The sequence below is a fragment of the Carcharodon carcharias genome, chromosome 11 (assembly GCF_017639515.1).
Source record: "Carcharodon carcharias isolate sCarCar2 chromosome 11, sCarCar2.pri, whole genome shotgun sequence".
Taxonomy (NCBI): Eukaryota; Metazoa; Chordata; class Chondrichthyes; order Lamniformes; family Lamnidae; genus Carcharodon; species Carcharodon carcharias.
The window spans coordinates 162,676,710-162,691,705 of NC_054477.1; the positions used below are offsets into that span (position 1 = coordinate 162,676,710).

Consider the following 14,996-nt stretch of genomic DNA (forward strand, 5'->3'; position numbering starts at 1 on the left):
GTAAAGATGTGTGGCTTCTCCCATGTAAAATAATGAGCTTCCTTCCTTATGGAGTCTTCCAGTATAAGCACATGCAGTTTCTTCTTCATTCTTACAAAATGATTTGGTGAACAGGATTCAAAAAAGGTCAGGTTAATAGTATTTATTCACATATTCTTTATTAATCACCCTTCAGCTATAAAATAGAGATCAATTTCTTCTGACGAAATCACTGGCACTTAGTCTTTACAATTCACAAGGTGATTTACTAAGTCTTGGAGCACTCAACCTAGTGCTAAACATTGACTTCTAGGTAGAAACCTGTCAGGACTACTCCAACTCAAGAAGAGAACTGATATTTGCCAATGGTGTATGAGATCTCAAATTCAATAATTGTAAGGTGAAACTATATGGATTTTGCAAAGACATTTAATATGGAAAGGTATGAAAGCAAAGCATCTCATAGTAGGCAGGTGTGTGAATGGTATTTGGAACTCTTGTCATGCCCCAGCCCCCATACAAACACATGGTATCTCCCTATCCAGAGCAATATATAGGGCCTCATTCTGGTGCCAATCTTCTGTTATCTAAGAATTGTTCTATTGCTGGTAAACCAGGAAAATATTATTCACTGTCTAATTTGGTGGTTCTTTGGTTAAAGTAGCAGTGTTACATTATGGGACTAGTAATCCAGGGGCCTTGTCTAATGATCCATTGACGAGTTCAAATCCCAGCAAGGCAGCTGGGAAACTTTAAATTCAGTTTAAATAAATCTGCAATAAAAAGCTAGTATTAGTGACCTTGTAACAACTAGATTGTTGTAAAAACCCAACTGGTTCAGTAAAGTCCTTGAGGGAGGGAATCTGCTGTCCTTGCCCTATCTGCCTATACGTGACTCCAGATCCACAGCGATATGGTTGACTTTCATCTGCCATCTGAAATAGTTCAACAAGCCACTTGTCAAGAAAGTGACTCACCACAACCTCTCAAAAGTATTGGGAATGGGGAATAAATGCAGACTTTGCAGTGACACTCGCATCCTGTGAATGAATTTTAAAAATATCCCTCCCCAAGCAAGTTTCTGTGGGGTATTTTTTGAGAAAAGATGGAAAATTTGTAATGAAAGTTAAAAGCATCACTTGTAACCATGCTTTTTGCAGGGTTAACTACTTACAACATATAACCCCTACTCCTACTCCTAGTTCTATGCTGACCAATGTAGCTGAATGCTCATTAGACACTGACCAGATACTACAAAACATCTATAGTATTCAAAACCTACCTACTGAATTCTATCTTTCTCCCTCTCAGTATTGCTTGCCCCAGTGTTTAAAGCTATAGCCAATTTTGTATTGACCTTGTGCCACAGTGACTAATGAGAAAGTGTGTGGCTATTCTTCTAGCAGTACCTCCACCCCCAGCATAATCACCTTGAACCTGTTACCATCAGTGTCAACTTTATTAAATTTAGACGGTGATCATATCTGTGGATTTTTTTCAATGAAAAGTTACTCTGTGATTTTGTGCTGTTCATTTCGTGCCTGGTTAGGTTTTCTCACTTGATGAGCTCATGGCTCCGACGTTGCTAAACATATTGTGTAATATGTTTAAACATATCCACCTTGCTGATGTAGGAGGAGTCTTCATTTTACCAGGCTTTTCAGAATGAAATATTTGGTTCTTTAGGAGGACTTGAGAATAAAAACTAACTTCAAATGGATATTAGGGCTCAGTAATAGTAGCACTGGCAACGATAGAATTTTTATCTTTCTTGAGAAAGCTACTGGGTAAAAGATTGAACATGGAAGCCCAATAATGAGCACGGATCACCTAAGATCCAAATACTGTGAATCCAATATCTTAAGTCAAAGACAGCTGCAAAGTAGAATATGTTTCATTTAGAATGGCCATTGTTAGCATCATATGACTGAGGAAATCTCACATTTAGGGTGAAGGGGAGAACAGAGCAGGAGGAAAGCTGAATGTAGGAACATCCATCTTATCAACTAACTCAGACGGTGGATCAATGTTGTCAATTTCTGAACTAAGCTGGAGCAACTTGAGCTGTAGGAAAAGACAAAAGAAATCATGAGCATTGGTCACTAGCAGAGAAGAATGCTGTAGGGGAACACAAACATACTAGGCATAGCTTGTATGGTCACTATAAGAGGAACTCTAATAAGACTGTGTTACTACATCATCTATATTCCAATTGACCTATATGTAAACCTGTCTTATGTGCAGTCAAAAAAAATCTATTTTCTATTTGTATACTTCTGTTTAAATACATTATCAGTTATATTTGAGCTACCAGGTCCAACAGATTGAGGCAGTTAAATGATCAGTATTGATGTGATTAACCCAGGAGTTAAGCAGCCTGTAATTTCTGGTAATGGTTTTGTGCTGTGATGCCATAGCAGGTATTCTTTTCAATCTGAGCATCTGTCCAACATTGGCACGAATAAGTCACAACTTCTTTCAGCTGAACATTGAGATTGAAGCTATCCTTCTCAGTACCTGTTGCTTGCTCCTATCACACAGTGCTGAAAATTTTATTTTTCAACACCAGGGGGCACTTTTAACCCAGTTCGCTGGATGGGAAACCCACTGGATCAGGAGGAAAGCTGAATTTACATCTCGCCCAATGGGGGGAATTTCATAATCAGTTGAAAAACTGACAGGTTTGAGTGCAATGTTGGTTTTAGCCCCCTCATCTGGTGCATCAGGTTAAACTTGCACCCCCAAGGTTTCTTCTCTGATTTAGCTAGCCCTCAATCTTCAGTACAGTGAGTCTCTGCTTTGAATATTTGGGAGCATAACAAATGCATTTCACTCCTCACCTTCCTATCACTGAGATGGATATTTTCCATGTCTAAACCTGCAAACTTCGAACCTGAGAAAAACCCAGATCCATTCATATTGTGGCAAATTTGAATACTTCCAAAGAAAAGTCATAACTTGGACTCAAAACATTAACTCTGTTTCTCTCACCACAGACACTGCCAGACTTGCTGAGTATTTCCAGCACTTTGTTTCTATTTCAGATTTCCACCATCCAGACTATTTTGCTTTTATTATTACATAATTATGGATATTTTTTGTTTTTATCTTTAACTCTAAAACAATAGGCAATTTATTATTTTCGAAATGGAAGCTATGGGCTGGGAATTTTCTTAGAGCTTTTTGTATGTGTAAACCAGGTGCCAGCTGCACCTCTGGTGAAGCTATGGCGGTGGAAAAGGACAAGTTCCAAGGGATACCCCAGTCAATGTCTTCTGAAGGCTCCAACTGCGGCAGTTGTCACCTCCACTGTGGAAACCCAGCTTCTGGCCTTTGATTAGCAATCAATTTAATCAAATCAGTTAGGAATAGAACGTATCTAATATCAATGAAGAATTGAATTTCCAAAACCAGACAATGTATATTTGGGAACCTCATCAACATCCATGTGACATGATTTAGATTTTGAAGATTATATCAATGGTATTGTTCAGTCAATCACCATGTATTGGCTGATTTTAAAAGAAAGGAAATTTATATATTTTAAAACAACAGAGAATGTTCTGTGTTGATCAAATGAACAAGATCATATACCTCTTTCATAGAAACCATAGAAATTTACAGAACAGAATACTGTCCTGGCTCTTTGAAAGAGCAGTTGTGCTTAATCCCACATCTTCTGCTTTTTGCCTGTAACCCTGAAATACCTATCCAACTCCCTTTTAAATATAATGGAATCAGCTTCCAACATCTTTTCAGGTTGAACATTCCAGATCCTGACAACTTTGAGTGAAAACATTTCTTCTCTTCTCCCCTCTAGATCTTTTGCCACTGATTCTGGATTTATGACCTCGGGTCATTGACCCACTGGCCAGAGAGAATAGATTTTCTCGATCTGTTCTATCGGAACCTCTCTTCATCTTGAAAATCTCAATTTGGTCACCTCTTAGCCTTCTCTGTTCCAAGGAGAACATTCCTAACTTTTTCAACCTTTCCTCTAAACTGAAATTCCTCAGTCTTGGGAACATTGTGTAGACATGCTCTGTCGTCTGATTTTAGAGGCCTTTTACATCTTTCCTGCAGTGGAGTGCCCAGAATTGTCTGCAATACTCTAGCTGAGAAGCATTTGTTTCAAAATCTACAAAACCCCAGAGAGGACTGTTGAGCTGTTTTCTTTAGTTAACTCCTGACAAGCTTTCTCCAGACCCGAGTACCGTGTTGTGCTGTTTAGCACCTTTCGTTTTTCTCCCTGTGTTCTCTAAACAATTCTACTTGCAAAAAAAAATCTTGCATGGTTGATATGATATTATCCAATTTCTCAACTGGCATGCCACAATGGAGTTAAGATTGGCTCCTCTACTTGTATGCCAGTCTTTATGTTGAAATGTTAGATGTCAGTTTCACTGGATGTTAAACGAATTGTTACAGTGCAAATTTATCTCACCTGTGTCTAATTTTTGACATGGCATCTTTCTTCTCAAGCGTGGCACAAGAAGTGTCATAAGTCCAACAAAGACAACAATACTTGTTGCAACAATCCCAATGGTGCTTCCTAAGGTTTCTTTAAAACCAAAAACTCTACAAGAGAATGAAAAATACACATCTTAATCAGAAAAATAGCATGTTACTCATTAAGTATATTAACTTACCTCACCATTTTGTACATCTCATATCCCCTTTGACCCACCTTGTCCTAGGCTCTATGATCTATAATTCCATCTTTAACCTCTCTGCCCCTCTACTGACACTAAATAAATGTAAATTGCTGTTTAAATCTTTATTGCTAACGAAAGTCTCCAAAATTGACCAAATTTACCTTGAAGCCGGCTCTTATAATGTAAGAAGTGGAGTTCTTATCTCTTTATCTGGATTGGATATTTATAACACTTTTTACAGGTTCCATCTCAGCTATCAAAACAATCTGTTGAATATCAATGTTACTCAGCAATAGTTGCACACTAAGAATTAATAATTTCAATATAAAATGTTCAAAATACTAAAACCATAATATAAGACTTGCATCATAAATTTTCAACTTGAAGTTAGGAGTAATTACTTTTTTTTTTAAACCAAATTCCTACACTAGAAATGAATAAAATAAGGGTCACAGTCCATGACACTGGAAGAGGTTGCAGAGTTACAGGAAGCCACAAAGGGATTTAATTACATAAAAGCACATTATTAATTGATGAAGTAATTTGTTGCCTTCAAAGGAAACCTTCAGAGTTGTTTAGCTTTGAAGGAATACAATGGGCCAATCTTCTGAGGAGCGGCAATCACCATCAAATTGCCATTCCACTCCCTTTTTTTATACTAAGATAGAGCTCCACATTTCTGGCTTGGACTTCCAAAAGAGGCCTCTTCAGAAACGTGGAGCGTACCTGTTCTCAGAGTCCTTCCTCATAGGGTAGGATCGTCAGGGGAAGTCAAGCCATGCCCTCTGTTTCCAGCACTGGCTGCCATATTTTATTAAGTCTTCATTCACTAACACACTGAAAAGTTTTGTGACATTTAAATAGCATTTCAGTGTGTTAGTGAATGAGTGAGTGAGGTAAGTGGGTCGGTGGCAGGGTGGGTGGGTTGGCAGAAAGCATGTTGCGGCAGAGTGGTAGGTGGAAGGAAGGTGGGGTGACAGGGTTGTAAAGTCGGGTTGGGGATGGAAGTCGGCGGGGGGGGGCGGAGTTGGAGAATTGGAGGGAGTTGGAAGGTCAGGATGGCGGGTCGGGGGTATCGGGGGGGAAATCGGAGAGTTGAGGGGGTCAGAGGGTCGAGTGAGGGTGTGCGAGGGTCAAGGTGGGGTTGGGAAGCGTTGGAAAGGTCGGGGGGAAGTCAGAAGGATGGGGGAGTCTGAGGGTCAGTGAAGAGTCAGAGCATTGGGGGTCAAAAGGTCAGGGAGGTCAGAGCGTCGGGGAAAAGGAAATGGGGCGGGGGGGGTGTCAGTGGGGAGCTGGGGGTTGGGGGGGGGTGGTCAGTTATATAATTATTTAGGAGTTAGTCATGGTTTCTTCCTGTCTAATATTTCCTAGGTAACTATCCAGATAACTGAGTCGGAACCCTCCAAAGTCTCCGACTCTGACTCAGGGCTGGACACATTTTTGGAGGATTCTAGACGCAGGGGAATTGGCCATCGGAAGTTGAAACATTGTGGGCAGTTTCCATGGAGTTCTTGCGTTGAGACTTCGATGGGGTCCCATAGCACATCTTCTGGAGTACGTTGGTCTCTGACCATCCGGGAACTGAAAGATTTGGGCCAATGTAAAGTTACCTGTTTTTGATTTCACTATGAGGTGTGTACCATCACCAGTTAAAATTGTCCCGTTAGCAAGCATTATTGTGCAGAAATAAGTGCCATCATCACTCTTGGTTGCATTTAGAATCGTCATGGAAGCGTCTCCATTTGATAGATGTCCATTTAGAAACACTCGACCAGAATAGTTACCAGAGGCAGCTGTGTTGTCTCTTACAACAGGTAACTTCTCAGAGAGTTGCTCCCTGTACCACGATACAGAGACTTTGTCTAAATAAGCACCATCATTGTGATACCAACATGGCAAAACCACAGACTTCCCCTCCTCAACTTTCAGTTTGTTAATACCCTGATCCACAGATGGCTGTTGTGGTTGGGCAAGTACCTCTTCTGTGATAGTACTTTCAGCGGTTTTGGTTGCATTTGACTCCACACTGCTTTCAGTAGCTAATAATTCATTCCTGATAGGCAGAAGGATGGCTGTTGCAACTGTTTCCAAAGCCAGGCTTGTGTTTGTATTTTCTCTTCCATTAGCCAAAGTTTCATTATGATAGGTTTCCAGATGTGCGAAGACAGAGGTGGTTCCACTTTTAGCCACATGATCAGCTTTGATGAATGCAGCTGTTGATATAATAATAAAGAAATAATTAGAATGTTTATGGGCTGTAACTCACAAAAGGCAGGCAAGATTTCCTCTGTGTTGTGAAATGAGAATACCCATTTTAAGGGAATGCACATATGATTTTTCTACATGGTGCTTAGAGGAAATCTCCATCTTGATATTCATTAGGTAGCACAGTACATTAGGTAACATGGAGAAGACGTTTCTACTTGTGGAGGAGACCAGAATAAGGGCCATAAATACAAGATAGTTACTAATAAATCTAATAGGGATTTCAGGAGAAACTTCTTTATCCAGAGAAGGGTGAGAACTTGCTATCATAGGGAGTAGTTAAGGTGAATAGAAGCATTTTAAGGGGAAGTTAGATAAACAGATGAGGGAGAAAGGAATAGAAGGATATGCTGATAAACTCAGATGAAGAGGGGTGGAAAGAGAATGGATCTGTTGGGCTGAATGTTCTGTTTCAGTGCTGTAAGCACCAAGTAATATACAAGTTTAACATCTCAAACTTTATTGTGATTGAAATAAAGGGTTTCCTCTTTACTTCTCTCTCTCTCCGCCCCCCCACACACACACCTAAAACCAGCTTATATTTCAACTCTTTCTTGGACTCGAACTCAAGTTCTGTCGTAGGGTCATGAGGACTCAAAACGTCAACTCTTTTCTTCTCCGCCGATGCTGCCAGACCTGCTGAGTTTTTCCAGGTAATTCTGTTTTTGTTTTTGTTTTCCTCTTTACATGGTAGCTTCCATATGCATGACAGCCGATATTTATTTAGTCCCACTCTTCTCTCACCTTGGCTCTTTTCTTGAGGTCAGGCTCTTTTCCCAGATATCTCTCCAAATTCAATGAGCATGTGACCTTGAAATTCACTGGGGGGGTGGTGGGGGGGGGGGGGGGGGTCAACTGCGAATGATAAATCAGGGGCAACCTACGATTAAATTGTCAATGTACACTCCCTGCTTTGGGAATACAAACTAACAAAATTACCCCTTATTTGACACTATTACAATATTAAGAGATGTTACTAGACCCAACTCAAGGTAAAGGGAGGTATTCTAAGGATATTGAATGGCTGTTTTTCTAACCATGCAGTTTTACCTGCTAACTGCAACTGCTCATACTGGAAAAATCACAGAAGAATTGCACACAATTTTCCATTCGCCTATAATTTACTTGAGTGGGGCATCTTGCAGCACGTCCCTTTAGTTATACCTGCTACTGCAGCCTTCAACTCAAAAAAAAGGTTTTGCCCATAAAGTGTTGGAAATGAGGGTAATAATGGTACAACAGTGTTTGGGGGACATCAGTGAACAATGGAAACAACTGTTTATTTCCTTAACCAATGAGATTTAAAGATTGAGAAAGAAATGAAGCAACAATGGAGAAAGAAATTGGGTGAATTAGAGTCAAATCAGGTCCAGAGAGGGAAATGAAGAGAGGGAAAAAAAAGATTGGATTAGGAGAGAGGGAATAAAGAGACAGAAAGAAAAAGTAAAAAATAAAATTTTATACTTGACATTTTAAAATCTCCAAAAATTCACAACCTGATGAACTTAGACTCCAACTTTGAATTATTACTTTCTGGGCAAGAGAGTCATTACAATTATCGTGTAGCTAAAGGTATTTATGTTGCTAATTATTAGACTTAACAATTATGCAGCGAGTTTAAATGGTATTTAATGTGCAACTTCAGCAACTTCTTGAAATTCACTGGGAGGTTGAGGGCGAGCTGCCATTTCACTAAACGAACAGCAGACAGTCGACAGTCAGGCTAATGTACAGCAGAGCACCCAAACCATCTAGCAACTTGTAGCAATTTGCAGCTCACAGTGAATCCCTTTCTGATCACGAGTGGCTGTCTGATTTTCACATTATAACATGAGCATTGTTCACACAAAGTTATATGTTCAGCAAAATGCGACCCATTAAGTTTTCAATATGTGCGGCTGGCGGACGAAATTCCCCACCGTAACAAGCATACATAGAAGCCGGGCAGTCCTGCTTTCCGACAGTATTAAGTGCATCTACATTGGCTTGACTGTCGACTGGTAAATGTAAAGATTCCTTTTGACACAAGTAATTGAGATCAATAAAATGAAACCCATTTGTTAGTTTGCAGTGTACAAATTATGGTCGTTTATCTCTCCCAGTTTTTAATGCTTAATGTAAAACTACACTGGTGCAAATTTATTAGATTTCAGTAGCTATAAAATTTCAGAAAGCGCAGGCTCTGTTCTCTGTCATCGTCAGGCTTTCCATGCATAGGCCCCGTTCACGCTGTGTGCTGAAGATATTGGTAGATTCATTTTCATTGGTACTAAATGAACAAGTAGAAAATAGCATTTCAAAGTTTTTTTTTTGTGTAGAAATTCCCATCATTTACACATACTCCTATATATTGGGAAATCCTTGGTTTTATAAGATGCATGCATGCACATTCCTGGGATTAAAATTTTCAGCTTCTCATCTTTAATGGACAAAACAGTGTGCAGCTATAAATACGTTGCAACCCTAAATTCCACCTTTGTGATCCTGGTGTGATCCTTTCAATGTGAGAAGATGGGGATTTGAGAAAATTTCTTGGGTGCACTGTATATATTCAGGCCGTATAATTATGGAGGACAGGAGCATAGTGGTTATTTTGCTGGACAACTAATCCAGTGGGCATGGATTAATGATCCAGAGATAAAAGATCAAATCCTGGCATAGTAGCTGGTGAATTTAAATTCGATTAATTAACTAAAATCTGGTTCACTGATATTTTTTAGGGAAGGAAATCGCTGACCTTGTATGAGACTTCAAAGCAAAAGTGATGAGTTTGACTCTTAACTCGCCTCTGAAATGGCCTAGCAAGGAACTCAGTTGTATTCAACAAGGTGGTTCGCCACCACTTTCTCAAGGTCAATTTAGGTTGGGAAATAAATGCTGGTCTTGTCAGTGATGGTCACATCCCATGAATGTTTTTTTTTCAAAAATGCATCCAGCAAGCAAAATGGCAACTCTGGGCAAAATGATTAAGTCAAGCTCAGAACTTTTGAGAGACATTTAGGCTTTGAAGTAAAAACTAAAATAAGGAATTAAATGACATAAAAGCCAATTCAGTGGATAAATTTAGTCATACTATTGTGAAATGTAACTTACTGTTTTGTTTAAATGCTAGTTTTGAACATCAGAAATTTCAGTTACTGAGGAAAAATGGAAGATTAAACCTTTGAGAAACCATTTTGACTTATTTGTGAGGAAAATACACCTTGAAGAACAAACTCCTTTCACTTCCTCCAAATAAAGGGTGTGGCTATGGGTACCCGCATAGGCCCCAGTTATGCCTGTCTCTTTATGATAAGAGGAGGGATTGGAAAAGCAACCGCAGAGGACTAGTTTTCCCTTCAACTTCCTTGTTCCAGTCCTACTCTGGCCCCCTCCCACAACTCTTTCTCCGGTATATTGATGATTGCTTCGGTGCTGCTTCATGCTCTCGTCTGGACCTGGAAAAATTTATTAATTTTGCTTCCAATTTCCAACCCTCCATCATTTTCACATGGTCCATCTCTGACACTTCCATTCCCTTCCTTGACCTCTCTGTCTCAATTTCTGGTGATAGACTGTCCACCAATATTCATTACAAGCCTACCGACTCCCACAGCTACCTTGACAACAGCTCCTCACACCCCGCTTCCTGTAAGGACTCCAACCCATTCTCTCAGTTCCTTCGCCTCCGTCGCATCTGTTCTGATGATGCCACTTTCAAAAACAGTTCCTCTGACATGCCCTCCTTCTTCCTTAACCGAGGTTTTCCACCCACGGTGGTTGACAGGGCCCCCAACCGTGTCCGGCCCATCTCCCGCGCATCCGCCCTCACACCGTCCTCTCTCTCCCAGAAACATGATAGGGTCCCCCTTGTCCTCACTTATCACCCTACCAGCCTCCGCATTCAAAGGATCATCCTCCGCCATTTACACCAACACCAGCATGATGCCACCACCAAACACATCTTCCCTTCAACCCACCGGCAGCATTCCGCAGGGATCATTCCCTCCAGGACATCCTGGTCCACTCCTCCATCACCCCCTACACCTCAATCCCCTCCCACGGCACCTTCCCATGCAACCGGAGAAGGTGCAACACCTGCCCCTTTACCTCCCCTCTCCTCACCGTCCAAGGGCCCAAACAATCCTTTCAAGTGAAGCAGCATTTCACTTGCACTTCCCTCAATTTAGTCTACTGCATTCGTTGCTCCCAATGCGGTTTCCTCTACATTGGAGAGACCAAACGCAGACAGGGTGACCGCTTTGCTGAACACCTTCAGTCTGTTTGCAAGCGTGCCCAGACCTCCCTGTCGCTTGCTATTTCAACACTCCACCTTGCTCTCATGCCCACATGTCCGTCCTTGGCTTGCTGCATTGTTCGAGTGAAGCTCAACGCAAACTGGAGGAACAGCACCTCATCTTCTGACTAGGCGCTTCACAGCCTTCCGGACTGAATATTGAGTTCAACAATTTTAGATCATGAACTCTCTCCTCCATCCCCACCCCTTTTCCGATCCCCCCTTTTTTTCCCCAATAATTTATATAGATTTTTCTTTTCCCACCTATTTCCATTATTTTTAAATGTATTTCCATCCATTGTTTTATCTCTACCTTTTAGCCTATTTTGATCCCTTCCCTTCACCCCACCCCAACTAGGGCTATCTGTACCTTGTCGTCCTGCTTTCTACCCTTAATTAGCACATTCCTTAGAAAATATCACCACCTTCAACACCTCTTTGTCCTTTTGTCTATCTCCACTTATCACTGGCCCTCTATCCAGCTCTACTCCCCCCACTTAAACCAGCTTATATTTTACCTCTCTTCTATTTTTACTTAGTTCTGTTGAAGAGTCATACGGACTCGAAACGTTGACTGTGTTCCTCTCCGCAGATGCTGTCAGACCTGCTGAGTTTTTCCAGGTATTTTTGGTTTAGATTAGGTGTAGGCCTTCTTGATCTAGTATTTAATATTGAAACTCCTGTCACAGTGCCACTTGGTGACACCCCAGCCAGGGTTGCTAGTAAAGTGGGAATTTTAAGATGGTATTTTCCATGCTCTTCACTTTTGTACTCTACTTCTCTCTCTGTCACCTGCTTCTCATTCTTGCAACATTTCTATTTTCCTTAAACTCAGGAGGTGGTGAGTAGTATGGTTTGGTGTAGTGAAGAAAGGTGATACCACAGCTGCAGGCAACATGTAGGGTGGAGGTTGTAGGGAAAACTAGTCCTCTGCCGTTGCTTTTCCAATCCCTCCTCTAATCACTCATGTGTTCCCCCACCCTCTTGTTACCATCATGCTGCAGCCTCTTTCACCTTTCCACTCGCCATTCCCTTTCCAGCACCTCCTCACACATCTACCACAACCACATCCCTGCTGAATTAATATGCTCAACCTCTGTAATATCTCCTTCTCTTGGTCTGCTGTCAATAACATCCATGCACTATACTGTACTCTTGCTTTTTTTCCTGCATGGGCAGTTGTCAAGTGGGCAGGGACCTCCTTACACGCAACCAATTTACCTTCTACCCTCCCCCCTCCTGTCCATTAATTTAATTGGTTGAAAAATAATTTAGTGTGCGCACTCAAATTTATAATATGTACAACCAATGCACAAAACTGCCTATTTGGATCACAATGTCAGAAAATTTCCCCTCTTAAGTATGAAACAAGACTAAATGTGAGTGATTTTATTATTTCTGAATGTGACTCATACAGTGCCAAATACGAGTGACTAAGCATTTACTGCTATTGCTGTAATTATACAAACACTGGGGGTAATTACTATCCTTTGTAAAATGGATTAGACAAGTGCTCAGATAGTAGAATGTACCAGAATTATTGTGCATGTATGACCCTCTGCTCAATGTCATTTACAAGAGTCTATATTGAAAGTAAAATGATACCTCATTCCTGGATTCTAATATTAGACAGAAGGTTTGTAATTACAGGTCATTGGACCTCGTTAAATAATTGGCCTTGTCAGTGTAACTTTATCTGTCAGAAGAGAATGTGTGTGAGAGAGAGAGCAAGACTATGGCTGGGCAGACATTACTGGGGAGCAGACTAGTGGAGTTATTGGATAGAAGGGAATAGACAAAGAAAGAAATGTGAAATTGAAAATATCCACTCCGGTACACACAAAAACACATTCACATTTAAATGTTATAGGGAGGACACAAGGTGCACGGAATGAATGTAACACGGGTGAACTCCACAATCCAACACTCCTATTGGGAGCAGCGCTCACAGGGAGTGCACTGTGTGCTACCCGTGATTGCAGCTGACTGCTGACAGCAATGGATCACAGAGTGGCCCTTTATATTCTGGGCACCACCCTTTGAAACCATGTGAAGGTTTTGGAGATGGTACAGAAGAAATTTACCAGAATGTTTCCAGTGATGAGGGATTAAGGATGCATGAAATGACTAGAGATGCTGGAGTTGTTAGATCAGAGAAGGCTAAGGGGAAGTTTGATGGAGGTGTTTAAAATCATGAAGGGTTCAGGTAGAGTAAGTAAAGGTAAACTGTTCCCAATGGCTGAAGGGTCGATATCAGGGGGCACAGATTTAAAGTGATTAGCATAAGATCGAGAGGGTCACGAGGAAAACCTTTTACACAATAAGTGGTTAGAATTTGGAATATACTGCCAGATAGGATGGTGAACACAGATTCAATGTTAGCCTTCAAAAGGGAATGGGATAAAAATTTGAAGGAGAAAAATTGCAGGAATATGGAAAAAATTGGGATTAACTGGTTTCCTCTGAAAGTACTGAAGCAGGCTCACTGCACTGAATGATTATAACAAATTCTTACAAGTCTATGAACTTAAACTGAGTAATAATAAAAACAAATCAGTACAATTGTGATCAGCGTAATGCAACAATTTGCAAACAAAATAAAAAAGACAATTGCTTTTGGCAGCATCTTATATCACCAAGTGGCTCACAATCATAGCAATATACACTTATCTGGGGAGGGGGGAAAGAAATCTTAATGTGAGTCTAAGTTTCATACTTTGCAAGATGTTCAGCTACAAACAACTTTCTGTGCTATACTATTCTATGATTCTCTGTGCAAGTGTCCTCCTGGTTCAGGATAATTTGTAGGTACACAGAATTGACAAACTTGTGAAGAATGAAGAATATCTAATATCGTATCCAAATAATAATATTAATTTATCAATTTGTACCTGGGTGAAATGCTGTAGAATTCAAAAACTACCCAGTAAATAAACTTTTGAAGATCAATCCAAGTTATTGTATAAATCAGTAACCTTAGTGAAGCTAGGAGAAAAGACAACAGGGCTAATCCCATTGCCCAGGAATTTTAAGCAGTTCAGTAATCACATAACCACCATTTTAATCAAAAGGAAGGTTTTTTAAACTGCCTACTGCCTATGCAATTTGAAGACAAACATCAGTTTGTCAAGAGCAATTTCGAGTTGGGCAATTAAATTTGTCCTTGAAAGTAATGCCCATATACCGGTAAAGAACAATAAAAAAAACTGTCAATTATATTGACTTTAGCATCAAAATGAAAGTTTAGTCCTTACTCACCAATTATGTACACAAGCTGCAAAGTTGCTTGAATGAAGACTGTAGGGTCAAAGGATTTCATGTTTTCAATGCTTTCACTGCAGAAGAAATGCAGGCACAGTCTGGACAGTATTAGTCGCAGTATATTCATGACACTGGCACTTTGAAACAGCTCACATCAAAATGTTATCGCAGATCTAGAAATATTATTCAGGTGCTGAAAGGGATTACAAAGTGAAAATCTAGCCAAAGATTATAAGCATAATTTACTGAAATTAATTATGTTGAAAGTTTTAAACAATAAGAATACGATTTAGAATAAAAAATTAAGTTCATCCCTACAATTTTTAACATTGATTAAAATATTCCAGCTATTGCATAAACAACAGTGAACACTAAAGGAGCGATCAAGTAAGGAATGACACTTGAAGAGAATTAACAGGCCCACAGTGCCTGATTTTCCAATCATTGATTTCAGGGTAGGAGTTTCATTGGCACTCTGGAGCTATGGTGAAGAGAAGTGGTTATTGTAACTGACTTAAAGAAAAATCAATCAGAAATAAGCCATAGATAGAAAATATAGA

At 40.2% G+C, this 14,996-nt stretch overlaps 1 protein-coding gene across 1 annotated transcript; it reads right to left on the minus strand.

Annotated features, from left to right (window-relative positions):
* Positions 1-1,764: 1,764 nt before the first annotated feature.
* On the minus strand, positions 1,765-14,494 carry LOC121283941. The gene is made up of 4 exons (XM_041198736.1): positions 14,434-14,494; positions 6,245-6,847; positions 4,424-4,557; positions 1,765-2,043 (listed from the first exon to the last, which is right to left on the minus strand). Exons 1-3 carry the CDS (start codon positions 14,492-14,494, stop codon positions 4,532-4,534), a joined length of 690 nt encoding a protein of 229 aa, XP_041054670.1. The 3' UTR covers positions 1,765-2,043; positions 4,424-4,531.
* Positions 14,495-14,996: the final 502 nt, after the last annotated feature.

What these genes read in the sequence shown, in the direction of transcription:
- LOC121283941 (XM_041198736.1), bottom strand. Translation starts at nt 14,494, where the DNA reads ATGAAATCCTTTGACCCTACAGTCTTCATTCAAGCAACTTTGCAGCTT. An exon ending in GCAGCTTGTGTACATAATTG is followed by an intron (nt 6,848 to 14,433) that starts GTGAGTAAGGAC and finishes TTATATCAACAG; the next exon opens with CTGCATTCATCAAAGCTGAT. An exon ending in CATAGTGAAATCAAAAACAG is followed by an intron (nt 4,558 to 6,244) that starts GTAACTTTACAT and finishes ATTCTCTTGTAG; the next exon opens with AGTTTTTGGTTTTAAAGAAA.